The 20,918-nt window shown below is 37.9% G+C and overlaps 1 protein-coding gene across 1 annotated transcript; it reads left to right on the top strand.

Moving 5' to 3' along the window:
- The first annotated feature begins 106 nt into the window (after window positions 1–106).
- SGPP1 (sphingosine-1-phosphate phosphatase 1) lies at window positions 107–19,668 on the top strand. The gene is made up of 3 exons (XM_010299155.2): window positions 107–1,049; window positions 11,360–11,449; window positions 13,431–19,668. The coding sequence occupies exons 1-3, from the start codon at window positions 432–434 to the stop codon at window positions 13,980–13,982; spliced, it is 1,260 nt and encodes a 419-aa protein (XP_010297457.2). The 5' UTR covers window positions 107–431; the 3' UTR covers window positions 13,983–19,668.
- The last annotated feature ends 1,250 nt before the right edge of the window (window positions 19,669–20,918 follow it).

The following is a 20,918-nucleotide window of genomic DNA, read 5'->3' as shown; positions in this document are numbered from 1 at the left end:
GACCAAGACAGAGCCGTGGCCAATCCGCGCCGCGATGAAGTCCCCGCCAGTGCGAGTGGGGGTTGTGCGCAGGCGCGGCGGTGACGGCGAGGGGCGGTGGCGGGCAGGCGGGCGGGCGCGCGCGCGCGTGTGAGGGGGCGAGCGAGCGCCGGGTGGAGCGAGCGCGCGGGGCCGGAGCGGCGCCGGGAGCCGAGCCGAGCCGAGCCGAGGGCGGCGGCCCGAGCCGGGGGGAGCCGGGCGGTGTCCGTCGCCCCGCAGCGCCTCGCTCTCCGAGGGGGTTCCCCCTCAGGGAACGGATCCCGCGACGCGCACGCAGCCTCCATCCCTTCCGCCGCCCCTCGGGCGAAGCCCTCTCAGCTCCCTGCCCGCCGGCCCGTGTAGCGCCTCGCCGCCCTCAGCCCGATTCCCGCGGGCGGCCTCGTCCTCCCGCCATGGCTCTCTGCCGGCGCCTGGCCCGGCTGGCCGCCCACCTGCAGGACCCGCGGAAAGTGGCCGCCTTTCAGCGGCTCTGCGGGGTGGAGGGGCCTTCGGGCTGGGCCGACGCGGAGCAGCGAGACAGGGGCCGGGGGCCGGTAGTTAACGGCGGCCCCCCGGCCGCAGAGCGGGCAGGAGAGCCGGGGCATCCCACCGGGAACGGGACCGTGCCTGGCGGGGCGGCACCCCCGCAGCGGTGGAGGAGGAGGCCACGCCGCAACTCCCTCACGGAGGAGGACGGCAGCCAGGAGTTCTCCACCCGCAGCCGCTTCCTCTACTATCTCTTCAGCCTGGGCACGGAGCTGGGCAACGAGCTGTTCTACATTCTCTTCTTCCCCTTCTGCATCTGGAACTTGGACGCCTGGCTGGGCCGGAGGCTGATCATCATCTGGGTGTGGGTGATGTACCTGGGGCAGTGCACCAAGGATGTCATCCGCTGGCCGCGGCCTGCCTCCCCGCCCGTGGTGAAGCTGGAGGTCTTCTACAACTCCGAGTACAGCATGCCCTCCACCCACGCCATGTCGGGCACCGCCATCCCCCTGGCGCTCCTTCTGCTCAGCTACGGCCGCTGGCAGGTAATGCTCACCTCCTTGTCCGCCCGGTGTTTTTTAGCCCCAGGGTGCAAGGCTGTGACAGACTTGATTTCTTTTGGGGGGAGAGAGGGGCTGAGTTTGGGTAAAATGTGAAATTCGTGCCTTTTTTTGTCCCGTCCCCCACCCCCTTTTTTCCCCCCTATGATCCAAGCGAATGCTCAGGTAACAAGAGTTGTTCTAATAATTCCATCGTCGTAATGGAAGTTCTGTTGACTTTATGAACGATTAGCTCGGAACGCATTAAAAGTCTGCTTTAACAATCTGTATTTTGTTCTTGTGAGGTTTTTTCCAACTTCTCTTTTGTAGGGTGAATGCTTTGCACAAAGTTTGGATAGGCATCTGATGTTTTAACAGGCGTTTAGTTTTACTGATTGAGAATTTGGTAGAGAGCCAGGAACTAAAGGGCTTTTTGCTGATCCTTCTTTGCTTTGAGTCACTTTGCAGCTTCAGTCAGTTTGTTGCTTTTGCCTTTTCTTTAATGCTGTCTTGTAGCTTCATCACCCATAAACTGGAAATGATTATTTCTGGTTTGAGGAGTATGTATCTTTTCAGATGTTTCCACAACTATTGATGTGCTAAGAATTCGCAGGATCCAATAACCTCTGATCTTTTCAGCACCTTCATTCAGCAAAATCTTAAGATTTGTCTATTGCACTTTGGGTCAATAGATTAAGTTCTGGTTAATAAGTTAATAATTTGGGTTAATAGCTTGAGATCTGGTTTATGCAAGCTATGGCGTGTGCTTCAGCAGTTGCTGTTAGCAGTACGGATGACGGTAAGAACTGTAAGAACAGTAAGAAAGCAGAACGTGCATTCAGCTCTCTAAATCACTGCACCTACTTCAGTAGTAAATGAGGGAGAAGGCTCTCCCAGGCAACAGATCTTCAGTATAGGGTTTTGAGGGGTCTGTGTGTAATGTTCAAGAAGTTACGTAATAAGTCTACTCTTAAGTTGTTAATGTTTACAAATTCTTACTATAATACCTGCCTATTTTAAGTCAGATGTATGTCATCTTGGTAGAGAGAACTCCCTATTTAAGCTTTATGCAGGAGCTAAACTCTTGTCTTCTCAGTTACTGTTAACAATGACCCGTTGTCTGCTGTCACAGTGTGACACTTTGTGGCTTCATCTCAGCATATAGAATGGGTGTCTGAAAGGAAAGAGACAGTTGAAGGTTAGAGATTGTATTTGGCCTCTCTTTAACCAAAGTTTATGGTACCTACTTCTGCAAGGTGATACAGCATGCCCAAAAGAAAGCTATCAAGGATTCATATTCTTTGCTAGGAAAATGTGAAGTATTGCTCTGCTAGAATTGTGCAGGCATCAGCTAATGTCATGTTTTGTGGGTGTTTATGAAATAAATATTTGGGGTTCTGTCACTGAGATGCTTACTCTTATTTTTTAGGGGTTTTTTAAATGACTGCAATCTGAATATTTGATTATTACTTGTTAGATGTGTAGGGCTGATGTCAGTTGAAGAACGAACAGGATTTCTATTTCTTTGCATGTGGGAAACCTCATTTAGTAGTATCAGTCAATTAGCTTTGCACGGTCTGATGTCACGTGTACAAAGGAGAACCTGTCTTGATTGCTTTTAGAGAACCAGAAAACTGACAATGTGTGAAATGGTGTTTTTGCTAGTGAACCAAGTTTGATCTTTGGTTTGCCAGCCCTGCAACTGCAGTCTGTGAAGTACTATTCTAATTGACTAAACATATTTATAATGAATGCATATTAAGAAATCACAAACATTCAGTCTTGTAATTCATTTAGAACCATGCTTAAGCAATGGAGAAGCAAAGTGTTTGAGTACTGATTTTAATTCCCTTTTCCTATGAAATGGGTTTGAATAACAGACCTCTCTGAAATAAATTTCTACCATTTCAAAACGTTCACGTAAAAAACCCAAAACTTTTGATTTTTTAAATTATTTCCAAATCCTAATCAAAGGTTAAATTGTGGCATGTTGAGTATCTTTTGATTCACCTCTAAAGAGGGTTAAGCTTTCATCTAACACTTCTTATGTTCTCCATATTTTAGCAGTGTTGAAAGGGAGTAGAATCTATATGACAATTTTTTGTTATGCTATTCTGGAAATAGAGGATGTTAAAAAAGACTGACCTCTGAACTTCTTGGAAAGCTATTTATGATAAGGGAGCTTGTAATAACTCTGCTTTTTATTACATTATACATATTTATCAGTAGATACAGATTGTTAGATTTAAACTTGTTGGCAAATGTTGGGGTACAGTCATTCTGTATATTCAGTGTAAGCAAGCATTCCACAGACCCTGATCGTAATGAGACCACATCTTAGCATTGTTTGTTCAAAAAAATCATAGTGGAGGCAAGACTGAGTGTGAATTTAAATAGATACAGCTATAACTCTCTGCAGGAACTTTTATTCTGGACTATAGGTAACTTTTGAGTTTGTCACTTGGAAGTTTATACTAAACCAAAGAAAGCCACTCTTCCTCTAAAAGGCTGCTCCTGTGAGAAGGGAATCACTTTCCTGTATAGTTTATTTGGAGTTTGCTTTCATTGGGCTATGACTTCCTACTATTGTGTAATGGTTCTTTTCTATCAAAAAAAAAAAAAAGACAATCTGTGAGTCTCTCCCTCGAACAACATAGAGAACATAGCAAATCTGCACTTATTTTTCTAGGTATGGCCTAAATTGTCCATTTAAAAATAAAAATTTTGAATTCCAGTAGGCTTTCTTTTAACCTGTTGAATTAAGTTTGTGCGTTCCTAGTTTTCAATGCCTATCAGTAATCCTATTACAATTGGTTTCCTTTCCTGTAGCACTGAAAAGGATTTTTGACTATACATAGTAAAACTAAAATATTTGCTTATAAGCAAAATTGTTCAAGTAAATTATTTTCAGAGATTATGTATTTTAAAGATGGTTGTGGCAAATTTTCAGTGTTAGAGGCTTTGGAAATAGGGAATATTCAATGCAATGAACTTTGAGACAGAAACAGTATATGTTAAGATAATTTTCATAATAGCTAACTGTTCTGTCCATTGTGGAATATAATTTTTCAATTTCTCCTTATATTATGAGAGCTTGCCTGAAACTTTTTATTCCACTTGCATAATCTTTATATATTTATTTATTATTCGTAAATCTCATCTGGGTAAACCACTTATTTCAAAGACACTTCTGTAACCTTGAAATATAAAGCTCATGGCAAAGACTCATGAGAATTTAGAAGTGTTATAAATGTTGATATTTTTCATCTCTGAAGCTCCCATATCCTGAAAGAGGAGGACAAACACTTAAATGATAGTGAGGTTATAGATCTTAATATGATGTAGGAAAAAAGTATACTTTTATCACATTGGGGAAAAACCTACTTTCTTTGAAATATTGACAGTTTGAGCCGGCCTGGCTTATATAGTGTCCTGAACAGGGAGGAAGAGAGACTGTATACTGCTAATTATCTACAAAATCCCCAAAAGCCAGAGGCTGAGACTACTGGAAAAATTCTTTTTTTATATATTTTATTTGATTACTTTGAACTGCTGATTTCAAATAGATGTCAACACATTTTATTAGAAATGATGCTTGACTTAAGATGGTACCTGAATGTGTCATAACCTGCTGTTTTATTGGGGTGGGGGGAGGAATCAGTTAGGGAGACAGAAAATATGCTTTTTTCCCCAGAGCTCCTCCAGGATGGAGCCTGGCTCTAGCAGTAGTTGTCCTGATTAGGAAGTGATGGGTTCACACTCCTTCCTGAGCTCTGCATTAATGAGCTGAGTCAGGAACTGCTGACTCTCACTGTAGACCATTGAATGAACTTCATTAACTTGATATTCAGCAGGAGCCCAGAGCCTTGACTGATGAGTAGCTGGCCTCTGTAACTACATTAACCAATGTTGTTTGAATGGGCTTATCTTCTGAAGCAGTTTAGATCACTAAATATGACAGCATTGTCCTCCCTATGTACTTGTCTGCCGATGTTTCATAAGCAAATCCTGTCATCGGTGACTGTATTTCCACCCCACTGATGAGAATGGCGACCTTAATAAGCACTACTGCTAAACCTGCAGTAGAGTGCACCTGTTCTGTAGTGGTTTCTTTGGCTGACACACCTAAAAGTAATTTTTCAGTTTTCATTTACTTAGTAGTCTCCATAGTACCAATTGTGTAAGAATGTCACGTGGTACTGTGTCAAACGCCCTTCCAGAAATCTTTCGTCCGTACCATTACTTTTATCAACTAAAGCTAATGAATCTAATCAAATGAGACTGGTTTGACAGGATCTGTATTGGGATTTCAGAGAGATCTGCATTGTTCTGTGATTTTGACTGACCACTAGTAAATATTAGCTCTAGAATTGTCTGCCTGCCCTTTCATTTCAAAAGGCTAACTTTCAGTTCCCCACTGGGAATGAGGAATGATTGGTTATCGGGGTTGGATGAATAGTCTAATCACTACACTGCTATAGTGAGAATTTTAGAAAAAGTGGGCAAATCCTAGTTTTAAGTGTCTGTCCTTATTGAAAGGCTTGCATTATCAGTAAGATTGATGTAATGATAAAATTGGAAGCTACATACCGGAGGCCATCTCTTGGATATGAAGTCTGTGTGTAAGAGCAAGAACGGACTCCTTTCAGAAAGAGATGCCTCATTTGAGAAGCCCAGATGGATTTCGGCTGAAATACTAAAATGCTGGGAAGCAACTTAGGCAAAGAGATGCATGCTTGCCTGCTTGTTTTCTTATATATATTTCTTAAAATAAACAATCAAACAAAAACTCTTCTGAAATGAGAAGTGTAGCTGAAGGAGTGATCTGAGAGCCCAAAATTGCCCACACAATGAAGAGCTCTTGAGAGAGAGCAATGGGAATTTGGAGACTCAGCAGCACTGGCCTTGTCGGGTGTATTTAAGGTGTAAGATCTTCTTTTCTGGGTCATACCAATGCCTGTAGTTTCTTTGTAAAGGAAGCTGGAAAAAGTTGTGTGGCCTGTTTGATTCAGGTGTTTTTAAAAGTTTGAAAAGAACATAGCCAGTTCTTACAAATCCCATTGGGGAATCTCTACTAGAGGTATGCAGCAGCCTGTCCTATTAAACTGTGTTGATTGGCATTAAATATATTTTTCAGTTTTGTGTAAGCAAATCTTTAATTAATGTAAAGGATCTTGGGGGGAATATGTAAAAACAAATGCCATAAGGTTAGATAGAGCTTTTGGTGAAGGATTCAAAGGAAATATTCTCAAGCACTTTTTCTTTTCTTAGTGGACTGTACACATGTAAAGCACTCCTCATACTTTCAAATAGGGTGTGTTGATGAAACCTGAGAAAACCTCAGTTTGCAGAAAAATTGTTTTTAGATGGTGTGGGTTTAAGCAGAGCAAGCTGTAGGTGATTCTTGCTGGGTGTGTTCAGTAAGGGTTTATTTTTTTTGTAGTGACTGCAAGGAAAAGAAGTAACAGGCTCTAATTCCTATTGTAACTCTTTAATTTCTTTTTATATGATGTGTAGCAGAAAATGAAATCTTACAACTCCCTGCAGGGCTGGCATTGAAATCTTTATCTTGGAATTTAAAGAAAAGGCACTCTTGTAATGATGTGTAGCACACTCAAATTTTTATGCTTTTTGATGTTAAGGTTGCTCAGTGGAAGAAAGAAGGAAGGAATTGATAAATGTAGCTTAACCAGTGTTATTTACCACTTGGCCTCTTTTGAAAAGACAATTTTTTGTCTGTTTATTTTTCCTAAAATGACTCATAAGTGGTCTTTCCTTTTTAACCATCCTCTTCTCCCTTTTCTTCTGCTCCCTCCAGAAAAATCATTTTTACGCTGTGCTTTTTGTATTCATCTGGCCAACCAGCATCTCAGTCATTGCCATAGACGTTGATTATAGCTTTTCATATGACTATTGCCAATACATAGCCCAAATATCTTATTAAAAGCATGATGCTGCAAGTGCTGCTTGGATTCTTTCAGTGAACTGTGACCCAAAATAATTGTCTCAAACTAAAGCTGAACTTCTGAGTTATCAGATGATTAAAAACAAAAAATAAAAAAACCATTGAGTTATGCTGTAGAACACTGAAAATATTAGAAAATTAGTTTGGAGCCCTTTGTGGATGCTGGAAATTTCTCCAATGTAGAATGTGCATTAAAAAAGTAAAGAAATGAACATCTAGAGTGTGTTTTAAGAATGTTCCATTATGAAAGAAGGAATTTTATGACCTAGGTCAAAGCTTTTGGGACAGATTGTTTCCTTATGAGCATTTTTAAACAATGGTTATGTTATTAAGACTCTTGGCAAAAAGTCAGATTAAGGGGAGGGAGGAGGATAGGCACTTGAAGGAAGTGTTTTCTATGTGATCTAGTCAGAAGCTTGCAAGCCCATTTTGGAGGATGTACTAAAATAAAATGGGAATTCCCCATTAAAAATACAGGATATAAAAATCTCAAAGACTTACTGGGGGCAGTTTTACTGTTATTTCCCAAATACAACCAATTTAATTCAGTTTAATTGACTAAACCAAGATTCTGGATATGGGAACAAAATTGAAGCCTGAGAGAAGATGAGTAGTCTATTAAATCAGCTTTATTAATAGCTTTTTCTTTAACTTAATATTGGAATTTAAGAAATTAATTAACCTTTTTAATTTTTTTCTTTTTTTTTTTGTAAAGTAACATGCTTAGTAATCTGTCCCTTGGTCATATACCATTACCCTGGAGGAGGGTAGATTTAGATTAGATGTTAGGAGGAAATTCTTCACTGTGAGGGTGGTGAGGCACTGGAACAGGTTGCCCAGAGAATCTGTGGATGCCCCATCCCTGGAAGTGTTCAAGGCCAGGTTGGATGGGGCTTTGGGCAACCTGGTCTAGTGGAGGGTGTCCCTGCCCATGGCAGGGGGGTTAGAGCTAGATGGTCTTTGAGGTCCCTTCCAAGCCAAACCAGTTTATGAATCTATACACATAAAGACTGAGACATTTTTCTTAATGGAAAAGCTTTGTGAAATCCACTATTGTAAAGCAGAGCTGATAACAACCCTTAATACTCTTAGGGCATTATACCAATAGAAGATGTTTTGGTATTTGAGGGAACTTTGTATGCCTAGGCAGTGGGAGGTCACAGATGCTTACAACCATGGTATAAGCAATGTATATATGCAAAATTACATACAGGCAGTCATTTGCTAGATGAAACAACATTTAGAAAATGCTTGCTAGTACTTCAATATTGCATTATTTTCAGACAATAATTTGGAATTAAATTTATGGCATCAGCTTTTTTTTTATAAGGATCAAGGTTGTGTCCCCTGTTGGTGTTACGACTTGGAATGCTGCTGAGCAGTCGTCTTGCTGAGCTACAAGGTGTGTGGGAGTGTTAATATTCTCCTTTAGTTACCTTGTACACTTATCCCTACATGTGAGGACAAAATATGCGGCTGCCTTACCACCTCGAGGCAGATCTTAAGCAGGTGCTACCGGTTTAGTGTTCTAGGAATTCTTGAGCCCAGTGGCTGCTTTTAAGAGGTACGAGTGAAAACAGGCCAAGGAGGAGGCAGGGTGTTGTGCTTTACTTGTGAAGCAGGGAGGTGGTTCTGCTTGATTTCTGCTAGTGTCTAAGGAAGCCAGTGAACTGTGGAGCCGCAAAGGGCGCATACAGCTTTATGATGCTCCACAGGTGGCTGCTGGGGTTGTGGGAAGAAAATCAGATCAGTTATGTGGGCAATGCAGGGAGGTATGGATATAACCTTCATCTGTCCTGGTTTCTTCCAATGTTAAAACCTTCCTTAGATCAAATTTTATTCCTGTACTTTATGTATAAAGATGTCTTTATCTAAACTGATAGTTATTTTAATGGCTGATGAGTCACCTTCAAATGTAAATGTGGATAGTTGTCCAAGAGTGCTGGTTGCGTAGTAGGAGCACAGAGGAGAATGCTGTGTGTGTGAACTAATCACAAAAATTGACTTAACTGTTGTATTGTGGAATATTATTTCAGAGGAAATTAGAATAATTGTTTCAAATTTCTGCTTTTTTGTAGTGGACTGGATATAGTACAGCTAGGTATACTGTAGTGAATAAGATCTCTTGGGTAGAAAGAAACTGGGTATAGGACTTCTGTGATTATTATTATCATGCATTAAAAATACCATAAATCAGCATGTGCCTAATACTGCAGACACATTTGTGGACAGGTCATGTTAAAGCTATTTCACTAAGAATAGTTTGTCTGGGTTTAAGTTAAAAATTCTTCATTACTTTAATAATATATGAATCAGGGTTAAATGTATAATTGGCTTTTCATTTGGGACACAATAGTGAAGTGTTTGAGCTCTTGGATACAGATGCTTTGCTACAGAGGAACTAAACTAGCCAGTGTTTTCAGATGTTTTAATGGGTGTTTATTCTCAATACTGTTATAAAACAGAATTAAAGTGAGACATGACAGAGCCAAATATTATTTACAAAATTTTCTTCAAGTCTGAAGTTTCTGACAGTTTTCTTCTTCCTCAAACACCTCTCCCTTGACAGTTCCTAACTGAAAGCAAGCACTTATCTTCATTTTCAGAATTTATCCTACCCTCCCTGCTGTTTACAATGACCTGCCCAGGACTCTTAAAAATATGACTCCCCACATATACCTTTTCCTTCATACTCCTTGTTCTTAGAGTCTCGCTCTTTAGTTGCTCTAACCTCTTGTCCCCCCACAATCCTGACTTCTTACCGACAGTATCATTAGCTGCTATAGCCTGCTGAGCCTGGCACTTCATTGGCCTTCCTGCTAAAGTTGTTAGAATGAATCATTAAGTACATAATTTTGTTTAAGTACAATTTGTAGATGAATGTAGTAGAAACAAAGACAAATGTTGCTACAGGAATTAACTAGACATAACATAACTGTGAGCTGGTCATTTAGAATTGATTTTAATGTGAAATCTGTTTATGTGAAATGTAACCTTCCTGATTTTTCTGTTAGTTTCAGAAAATTTTTTTAGGTTTCTCATGTTAACTTGGTCCTGGAGCTGAAAATTCAAAGAATGTTGGAATAATGCAGAACACTGATAATCTTTTCTCAAACCTTTCATTGAAAGACTGATTTAGAAGCTTGTCAATCTGTTAAGTGGCCTTCGCAGAGAACATGAAAACTTTCTCTAATAAGATTAAAGATGCTTTCTCTGATTTCTTGGATATTCTACCCTCCAGCTTACCCATAAAAGCAGCAAGGGAAAGGGCAAGAAAACTGCCTGTAATTCTTAGTTTTTATTCTGAGTTTTGAGTACATCTAGACTGCCTGTTTGTCTTGAAAATGTTTATCATTGCTTTCATATAAGAAGTGAGGCAATTTTGGAAACATGCCATTTTGTCTTGTGACTGCATCTTTTATAGAACTAATAATTATATAAGGAAGCTGTATTCTGTCTTGTACAATACTTTGCAGTATAGTAGTGGGGAAAGTATTTCTTACTGAGCTGTAAGATTTGAATTAGCATACTTTTATCCAAAACCTAAAAAAAGTTAAAATACGAAGTTTCTACACATGCTGATATGTGCTTACTAAAACCAAGTATTTTCTTTGTTCCTGCTAAACAGTCCTTATTAATAAACAATATTCCACCAGAAGATGGAAATAATTGGAAATAATTATTTGATGTTTTTTGTTTAATAAATGTGGATTGTAGTAGGAAATTTATACGGGTTTATAGAGAACAAGAAAGATTACTGTTCCAGGAGTTTGATACCGATGCTCAGCGACTGAGTCAAGGATTGCAGAAACTCTAAAACACTGTGTAGGGAATTATAAATTTGTAAATATTTGTAAATTATTATGCGTCCTTCCTTTAAGGAGAAAGGTGAAGCTACTAGATTCTGCCTGGATAATTGTTAACAATACTAGTCCATTATGTAGCTGCTTTACCCAGTGTAACACTGTTCCACAGTTTATAACACAAGGCTTGTCTCTGTCCATGTTGCCAATTTTGAATATCATAACATGCCAAGACTAACTGCTACAGAGATCTATTAGCTTCTTACTGCTTTGTCTGAAAAGATATGACCAACGCCCTGAAATTCATATATCCTGAATGCAAAGAAAGGAGACAGGGAAAAAGTTGAAAAAGTTTGACTTAATGTTTGGACTTTATGAAAAGTGGATTTATTTGAGGTGGTCTAATAGGGTTGGGTAGGGTAGGGCAAGGAAAAGGGTAAGCATAAGCTGCATTAATTGGAATGAATTATAGAATTCTTACAGAGTGATTTTTTTTAATTATGTTTTCTCCAAATTCTAATTCAATCTTTCCATTTTTTCCCTACCAGTATCCCCTTATGTTTGGACTGATCCTTGCATTCTGCTGGTGTTCTTTGGTTTGCTGTAGCCGAATTTATATGGGAATGCATTCAATTTTGGTAAGAAAATAATCCTACTAAACTTTTATTTTAATGTTGTTCTGATTTCATAAACTTCCATCACACTGAAGTTTTTACAGTGTAGTTACTGTATATAGATTTTTTTTTTTTTAGAATGTCCTACCATATAGGAACAGAATACTTAGATTTCTTCAGCAGAGAATTTGATACAATAGCTACAAGTGGATGTCAGGCTTCTATTAATTTATATTCTTCTTTCATAAACCCAGTCCACAATTGAGACTTAGCTGATGTTTAATAGCAGCTTTAGTGTGGAAATTGATGACTGCAGTAAAGCGTAGACTAACTTTTCCCTCTGTAGAGTAGAAATAATGTTGCAGGATGAGAGTGTGACTGTTATAGTCCACTCAAGTTCCACGTCAGCTACTCAAAGCATGTCCATTTCTGAGTGCCATGCTAAATGCTAGGGTTTCACTTACCAAAGTTTCTAAAGAACCAAATAGCAAAGTGGTCATCTTTGAAAAACAGACTTATTTATTAAAAAGAATTTAAAAAAAAATCAAACTGAAACACAAATGCATGCAAAGTAAAAATAGGAAAACAAGAACAGTACAAAATGGTAATCAGAATGTAAGACCACTAATAAGGATATCTAAAGAGATTTTTGAGCATCACTTGCTAGAAGAAGGAAAGCTAACAGACGGAAAACATTAAGGCTGGTAGTGAGTAGTAAAGCTCATAGATGAACAGTGTAAAAGAAGCATGTGAAAATAAGGCAGCTCAGAAAAACTATGTGACATATTTGCATTAGTGATCAGGAGGCTTCCCAAGTTGGAACCAGTTGTGTGGAGGATGATGGGATGAACTGATATTTCAGCTGACAGCTAATCTCTCAGAACAGTCACGCAACAAATAGTGATGCTTCATGTACCCTAGGTTATTCCCTAGTTTCATATCTGAATTCTATGTAGTGTTCGAATGAGTACAATTAACCATGCGTTACCTGTAATATAAATCAACCCTGGTGCCTAAGACGGGGGCAGGTAGGATGGCAAATATGGCAGAAGGTTGTTGAGGTTGCTTCTGAAATAAGCAAGTCTGACTTTCTTGTCAGTCAATTGTATTAGAGCTTTTATCAAGCATTCAATTAGTGGAAGTGAATAAAAATGATTCATTGAAGATGGAGCAATATAAATACTGCTGACAAAAGTCCCACCTCCTGGCTCATATGGAAAAGTTGATAAGCTTATGAATGAAGGTGATCTGGTTTCTAGGGCTTGGATTTCTAAAAAGCTTTCAACAAATTCCTTAACAACTAAAGGTGACTAAAGTTGCAGATAATTCTGTGCAACTGAGTGAATAATCAATGGTAACCGAAATGTAATGATAAATACAAAAATTAAGTAAACTTTTAATTAAGAAAAGACATACTTAATAATAAAACTGAAAATCAAGTATGAAGCCACAGAAGTTACCTCTTCCTTTCCTTTAGTATTTGGAAACAGTTCTCCTCTTGCAGTATTATTAATTCTGAAACTGGAGTGGAAAGTCTAAGCTGCTGGTCCTCAACTGCCTTACCAGCTGTTGCTGCCAGCGTGCCTGTGTGCTGGCACCCTGGTGTTAGATCCAGTGTTGAGCTGCTCCAGCAAACTGAGTTGGCAGAACTTACTTAGCTGGGCTAGCTTTGTGCTGACTGTAGGCTGGAATGCCCCAGTCCTGGCACCATTGCAGCCAGCAGACAGGTAGATCTACAACTTTGATCATGGATCGTTTGATCATAGCTTCATTCATGATTATGATCATTCACGATCTGGTCATGATACAGATGTCCTGTTAATAGGTGATCAAATGCAATTCTGTATCTGACATAAAAAAGATTTCATCTTGTACAGTAAATGAGAAAAGATGGGAATCCACATGTCAATTTTAGCAACAGAGCAACTAGACTTGTCTCCGTGCTAATGTAACCTATTTTTTAAGTAGTTACTACACTGAAACCGTATCTTTCTTTCTTCAACAGGATGTTATTGCTGGATTTCTGTATGCTATTCTCATCTTGATTGTCTTCCATCCAGTTGTGGACCTGATTGATAACTTCAACTTAACTTACAAATATGCCCCCTTAATTATCATCAGTCTCCATTTAGCCCTGGGCATCTTCTCTTTTACCCTAGACACGTGGAGCACATCTCGAGGAGACACGGCTCAGATACTGGGCTGTGGTGCTGGAGTAGCCTGTGGCTCTCATGTTAACTACATAATGGGTCTAAAGCTAGATCCTCCTCCCAATACTTTACCTTTATCTCTTTCCTCTCTCACTGTGACTGTGTTTGGAAAAGCCATATTGCGGTTGTTGATTGGAGTAATTGTTCTGTTGTTAACAAAAGTAGCGATGAAAAAAGCCACTATTCCACTGGCATGTAAAATATTTCGCATACCACATGACGATGTCCGGAAAGCAAGACAACGCATGGAAGTTGAGCTTCCCTATCGCTATATTACATATGGAATGGTTGGGTTCTCCCTCATGTTCATTGTTCCTTGCCTCTTCCATTTTATTGGTCTGTCTTGATGCAGTTTTATCACTTCAGATAGGGAGAGAAGAGCTAGTTGCTTTTTGAAGAGGTGCACTAGTTTGCTAAGGGAGGGCCAGCGAGCTTGGCTTTAGCTGGATCTTCACTTTAACAGCAGTACGTAGCATGCAAAGCATTTAAAGAACTTTGCACATCTTTGGGTATGGTATGGGGCTGAAGTCAACTATCAGTCCATGAGAAGTGCTGAACTCTATAAATGCTTTGTCTAGACTTATTGCTGTAACAAAGTCCGTATGTGTGTGTGATGCAATGAATGTATCTGGAATGTCTGTCATACTGTACCTGTATATGGTGACATTTTAACAGGTATGTCTGACAGCTAATCAGAAAGCTCCATTCATGATCTGTTTGCCATTACATAGTAATTTATTCAAGTTGTTGGACCATAGACTGCTAAATTTGCTTTCCTCTATTCTTTCCTGAAGTCCTGATTCAAGATGTTTCAGCTAGTAGGCATTTCTAATGGACCAAACTTGTAATGAGGTTGAATTTTTCTGAAAAAAACAAACAGAAACCTTTTGCTTTAGCCCCTCTACAGAGTAAAATGTCTGGATTGGCACTGGTAGATATCACTAGCGTATATGTGATTCAGGTACTGTATTTTATGGTTTAATAACTGTGCCTTTCTGTTGCTAAATGAAGAAATGCCATATATACTGTGATGTAAAAATGCCTAATTTTATTTAAAATCATACATAATTAGGCAGATATTTTTAAATGTTAAGTTGTCCACATTGCTGGCGTGGTTCAAGTTAACCAGAATATTAAGTTTAGCCAAATAAAATTGCATAAATGAAATGACCCAAGAATCATGTCCTTAAGATGTTGTAAATGGACAACAATAATCCCTTTTGTAAGTATTTTTAATGTGTATTGTAAGTTACTGGAAGAGGATATATTTTTCTGGAGATTGTTTATACAGTGGACAGATATTCAAAATTAATTATCTAAACATATAAACAATAAAAACACCCCATTCTGCAAAGAAATGGGCCTCACGATTCCAAACTAATTTAGAAGGACCATTGTTTTTACATATTTGCTTAGAAAATATAATCCTTATTCTAGAAAAAAAATATGTATTTTTATGCATTAACATACTCTAATTAAAGGTGATAATCACTTTTACCCAATTTAGATAGCTGTAAGACAATATAATGATCCAATTAAATTTTTAATCATTCTGATAGGCAGATTGTGACCAGTCAAGACAGTATAGCCAGTGCATAAACGGTTTGTGCATATCTAAATTTTACTGAATTATTACACACTTTTCATGATCCTTTTTCCAGCGATGAGTAGAGTATGACCCTTCAACTGTAACTTCATGTGCCTCCTTTGTGTTTCATTTTGTCTATGTTTTAATTTGTTGCCTAATCTGTGCTTTCCATGTCAGGAACTGTCATACTGGGGCAAGAGCTGTCTTACTGTCTGGCCAGGGAAAACATAATTTAGTTGGGAAGTATAGTGATTGGATAGAATACGAAGCTTCCATTTTTTGTAAACAACAGTTAAAATTGGAAGGGGTTTTTGTATTTGAGCTCATATCTTCGAACTGTTAATATGTAAATTAACAAAATTAATTTTGTATCTCCTCAAAGCAGTCAAGTTATGGTACACTGGCATTAGATGATGTGAAGAGCTAACTTTTCTGATGCATTTTTTCAGTGCATTCAGAATGCACCACTATGAATGTATTCAAACTGATGTATTCAGAACTTCTGTAGTAGAAAAGACTTTACCTAGTAGAAAATGGTTAGCTTGTTTCAGTGCATATTTCTGGATTTGATTTTTCTATCTGTTCCTCTTTTGCAGTTTAATGCTGAATGTGCAGTAAAAGGTAAATTGGTTTCCAAGGTTTTGAGGGAGGGATTTCCACTGGTTTGGCTTTGCACACTGATAGTCATTAAATAACTAACTGAGGGGAATGTACACAAAATGCCTTATGCTTAAAGCCCTGAGCAAGTGGTATAGTTCCAATTATATTAAATCAGTCTGAGGACTGGTAAAAATAATAGGATAACTTTCTCTGAAATTTAGGGTGTATTGTCCTTAGATATCCTAGCTTTACAGTTTATAGTGAGAAATGTTTAAATTCTAGCACAGAAGAGACAAGTAAGCAAAACGGATTTTTAAGGCACATATTTGACTTCTAGGAACTTCAGGTTTACAGCATAGGGCTGTTCTTAAAGCTGTCTTTTCTAGCTGTGCTATCTCTGTTGTACTATTAATGGAGAATAAAATCTACTATGGAAGATATAGAATGGGTTAAAAAAAAATCACACAGATAGGGCTTTCATGCTAAGGAAAATGGCACTGTAGCTTATTCTACTGTTACTCATAAATATTCTATTTTATATTTTTATACATTACATTGGATAACTTCAAAATGTCATGTTCCATGTACCATATAGTCTAGTACACCGGAAACGTATATCAGAATGTTTCTATAGCACCTTTACAACCCTATCTCTAAGACTGCAACTACTTTACTGAAGTTTACATTAAAAAAGTTTTCTATTTTCATGTTTTGTAAGGGGCTAGGCTCAAGAGGGCAGTTTAGCACAAAATATCATGCAATACTGTTACAGAATAAAGAATCACAGAAATGCAAAGATTTAAAAATCAAATTTATTTGTATTACAGTATTTTTCTTTAATAATAAGCTAAGATTCCTTCAAATCAGGCATCACAAAACAGCAGGTAAAACTGGAGCACTTTCTTTGCCCTAAGTTCTTCCTAGAGTTGAACATGAAAAATGTTTCTAGTATGAGCATCAGCTGGTACCAAATTATTTATAAATAAATTTAACATAGCTTTAAAAAGGTAGTTAAATATCTTTTCAGAAGGACAATACGCTTGAAACCTTTCATGAAGTGGTGCAAAAACATATTCATATTGTCACTGCTAGTGAACTTCCTCAGTTCCAGGTTGTATAGTCCTGAGGAGAGAAATACTACTTCTTCATAGAAGCAGATATAAATACACATTTATTTAAAAGCTATGAGTTAAATTTTCTTATTTGATTAGTTTAAAATAAAACCTGAAACTAACAGTCGTGTAGAGTGTAATTTGGCACAAAATTCTGTTTTCCAAAAGGCTGAAGAGACTCAAATTAGTCTTAAACTGCTTTAACCATAGGAGCAGGAGTTTTTCTGACCTGGCCCTCAATTAGAACTACCATGTGCATTGCATCTTGGGTAAGTTTTAGAATCTGTTACTTTGAAAAAAAGTTTCATACTTATAAAAAAAAAGCTGTTCCTCTAGCTTCCCATACCATGAATTGGAGCTGAAGCTCTCTGATCACATTAGCCTTACCACTTATCTTGCAAATTGGGGGGGGGAGGGAAAGGGGGAGGTGGAGAAGCTATTTTAAAGTAAATTGGCAAACCAAAGGGAGTTGTATTTTGTTTATTTACTTAGAAAAAATTTTAAGCTTATGTACAGCTTTTCTCCTGGAAAAAAGAAAAATGCATTTCTTTTAAAATAGCAACTCTAAATGTGGTATGTGGCTTTTTAATATTTTTTTTTATTACCAGAACAGTGTTAAATTGTCTGGATTTTAAAAGCTATTATGTTTTCCTTTGCTACTAGTTTTTATTACTGCATTCGGTGGTTTTTCACTCCATTTCTTGCTTATTTCCCAGGGAATGTCCTGAACTTTTTGTAAGCAATTGCTACTTATGTGAAGATTGTAATTTTGAACTTGTAAATACTTAAGGGCTGTTAGTGGCTGTTAGCTGCTCAAATACATAAAAACAAACCTTGCATGCTGTAAGTAAATACATCTGTTGTGCTAAAAGTTGTTTCTATTTCAGTGTTTGCTTTCTCAATACAAAATTGAGATTTTTTTTTTTTCACACACAATACACAAAATATTTAATAATTCAATGGTATGAAGGGGCACTGCTGTCTAACTCCTGTTAACTTTACTAGGAGTTCTTCACGTAGTTCCTTCTGCATGACATTGAGAACGAACCTGAAGGTCATGCCCATGCTGTGACAAGCGAACAGGCATCCGTGTGTGTGAAGGGATTTACCTTCGAAGGTGTAAATGTAATATCCTTGCTTTTGAAGTCTGAGAGATTGTTCTTTTTAAAAATCATACATCATAAGCCCAGTTTTTACAGGACTTTTAAAGGGCTTAACTTGGAAGCTGTTTCTTAGTAGCTGGAACTGGCTGTACATTTGCAACACTTGATGCTTTCCCCTCTGTGCCATAAATTGTGCTGAATGATGAGATCCCAGAATAATGATAGGAGAATTGATTTCTTGGGGTATTGTGACTCAATTTACTGTAATTGATTCTTGGACGGTTTTTTTGGTCTAATGTAGAACGTTTCTAAGTTATACAATTTATTCCTATATTCTACAAATTACTTTGAGGAAACTTTGACTTATTTTTGTGGGAAGAAGTCTCATTGAATGACTTCATGCCAGAACTTTATTCCAGTGGAAAGCTGAAGTGGCCTTTTTGTTTCAGCTAAAATATATAAGCCTATTTTAAAATTTACTGTAAATACCATATTTGTCAAATTGATAAGATTAGTTGGGTCACTAATGTTTTTTTTTTCCTCCTATAATACTTCTTGAAACAAAGGCTAACAAAGCTTCATTTGGAAACAAAATGTGATGTGTGTTAGAGAGGATATAGCTCTTTAGGTGTTCTCTAAAAAGCGAGTATCTCATGCTAGAGTTGAAGTGAATTAACTATGCATTAGAAAAAATTTCTTTGCGCCCCATTCCGCACCAGAAATAATTTGCATGTTGGTAAGAGTCCATTTAACAAAATGAAGCAAAGCAATATCTGCTTGCAGTGTATAATTAGTAACTGTTCCTGTAGGATCAGAGAAGAATAGAGGGCACATAGGAGAATACCACCTTGAAGATATTGACCAGTAAATGTAAATAAAAAGTCCTGTCAAGTTGGAGAATATTATTAGTCACTAAACTTTGACTAAATTAGTCACTAAATTTTTCCCACAACTTTATTTTTGTTAGAATGTGTAATGAAAGACAAGGGTGACATTCCTGAAATGGAAATTAGATCTTAAGATAATCCTAGATGTCTGGAAAAGATCAGTTCAGGAGCTAGCAACCTGAAAAGAGCAAGCACAGTCTGAGGGGGATAATGTATTAACCTTAATGCACTTAAAAATGATGCCAAAATTTGGCCTATACTTGATTTATATGAAATCTGTAGTACAATATAGAGATACATAATATATTGAGTATTGGAGTTTAATTTTTTTATGTATAGATTTTTTCTTGTTACTGCATTCCCTGATAAAAGCAAATGTTCATAAAATATAAACCAGCTTTGTCTGTAGAAGGTAAGGCTGTATGTTAGTAGTATTTCAGGAAATAATGCAGTTGTAACCCCCAGTCTCTCAACCTGTCGGAGAACTTTATTTATAAAAAAAACAAAAGTACTTTCAAGCCCTGAATTAGCTGAGGATCATATAATGGTTGCTGTATAATAGTGTGCAACTGATGTTTTAAAAATTAATACATCAGAATTTTTTGTTATATTATCGTTAATGATTTTGTACTCATTGTACACTTTCTGCAGTTGTCAACTAATATTTAAACTCATATTGACTGGTAACTGAAGTGTCTAACTTCATCTGCAATGAGTGGGTAATAAACTACTGTTGGATTCCAGTGTGTTCTGTTGTCTTTATTCCTTCCAGTGCTGAGGGATACCTGGTTGGACACATACCACAAGCGTAAAACACTGATCACAGGAAAACTTACATTTCTATTATCATATAGCAATAATTGTTAAAATAATACTGTCTTTTAAGGTGTGGGGTTTAGGAAAAAGAATGAGGAAATACTGAAACCAGGTTTTTCTTTTTCCACTGTCTTAAAATCTGGACAGTTTAGTTTCATATACTAAATAAAACAAGCTATTGATCAAACTGTATACAAGGATTTCAGTTACATCTTTCTCTAGCTTTTGTCACTTGTTGCACGCTGATAAATGAATACGGAAGCATGCTTTTATTCTAACTGACAAGAAACTTGCTTTCCAGTAAAGTGCCTCTCGTGGGGAAGAAGAAATAGTTTCACAAGTTCTGGAACTATTGAAGTTTGGGTTTCCAGTGGGTATCTGATGGCTGCTTTGACTTATGCTGCAGGTTTGGTTTATTGAGATAGCTCAGTCCTTATTTGAAACCAGAATCCTCATAGAAAACAACCACATGAGTTTGTACCCTGTTGGGTCACCTTCCAGGAACTTCTGCTCATCTCCCAGATCTGCTCTGAAAATTGGCGAACTGTGAGTATTTATTTTTTTTTCCCAGACTATTGAATATCTACAGATTTTCATGGAATGCATGTGGGCAGTGTAGTTGCACAAGCTATGCTTCCTTAGTAAACCAGACTAATTGCAGAATACTATTAACTTCAAACGTTGTCAATTTTGTTTTACCCTGGTCCCAAGATGCTTTAACTGCTATGTAATATACAAGCATGACAAAGTATTAGTTCATTTGTATATTTGTATTAACTTTAAGGAGACTTAAGTTACTTGGAGAAGTGTAGCAAAAAAATATAAGTCAGCATAACTCTTGCTTCCTCTCTTCCTGCAGTTGTACAATGCCCAGTGAGGAAGTTTGAGCAGTTAAGTAACGTATCTGAACAGTATTGCAGAACACACTAGAAGAAGTGGGAACTGCCACTTTAAAGGAAGCTGTTATGCTATTTCAAATCCATTTATTGGACACTGTACAGTGTTCCTCGTCGTCTTGCAAACTGGAAGGATTTATGTGGAGCTAGTGCACAAGATCCTACTTTTTACATAAGGTAAGAACTCGTACGTTTATGCTAAGCAAATCTACAACTTGCAGAGATTGCTGTGATATTTTTTTTTTTTGTCCTACCAAGGCCTTTTTGTCCTGTTAGAGCTG

The sequence above is a fragment of the Balearica regulorum genome, chromosome 5, assembly GCF_011004875.1.
Source record: "Balearica regulorum gibbericeps isolate bBalReg1 chromosome 5, bBalReg1.pri, whole genome shotgun sequence".
NCBI classification, from domain to species: Eukaryota; Metazoa; Chordata; class Aves; order Gruiformes; family Gruidae; genus Balearica; species Balearica regulorum.
Note: the sequence above shows the minus strand (reverse complement) of the source record. Positions and strands in the feature narration are given on the sequence as shown.

Excerpts from the sequence above, each read along its gene's own strand:
- SGPP1 (XM_010299155.2), top strand. The coding sequence starts at position 432 with ATGGCTCTCTGCCGGCGCCTGGCCCGGCTGGCCGCCCACCTGCAGGAC. Across the intron at positions 1,050-11,359 it reads TCAGCTACGGCCGCTGGCAG|TATCCCCTTATGTTTGGACT; the intron begins GTAATGCTCACC and ends TTTCCCTACCAG. Across the intron at positions 11,450-13,430 it reads TGGGAATGCATTCAATTTTG|GATGTTATTGCTGGATTTCT; the intron begins GTAAGAAAATAA and ends TTTCTTCAACAG.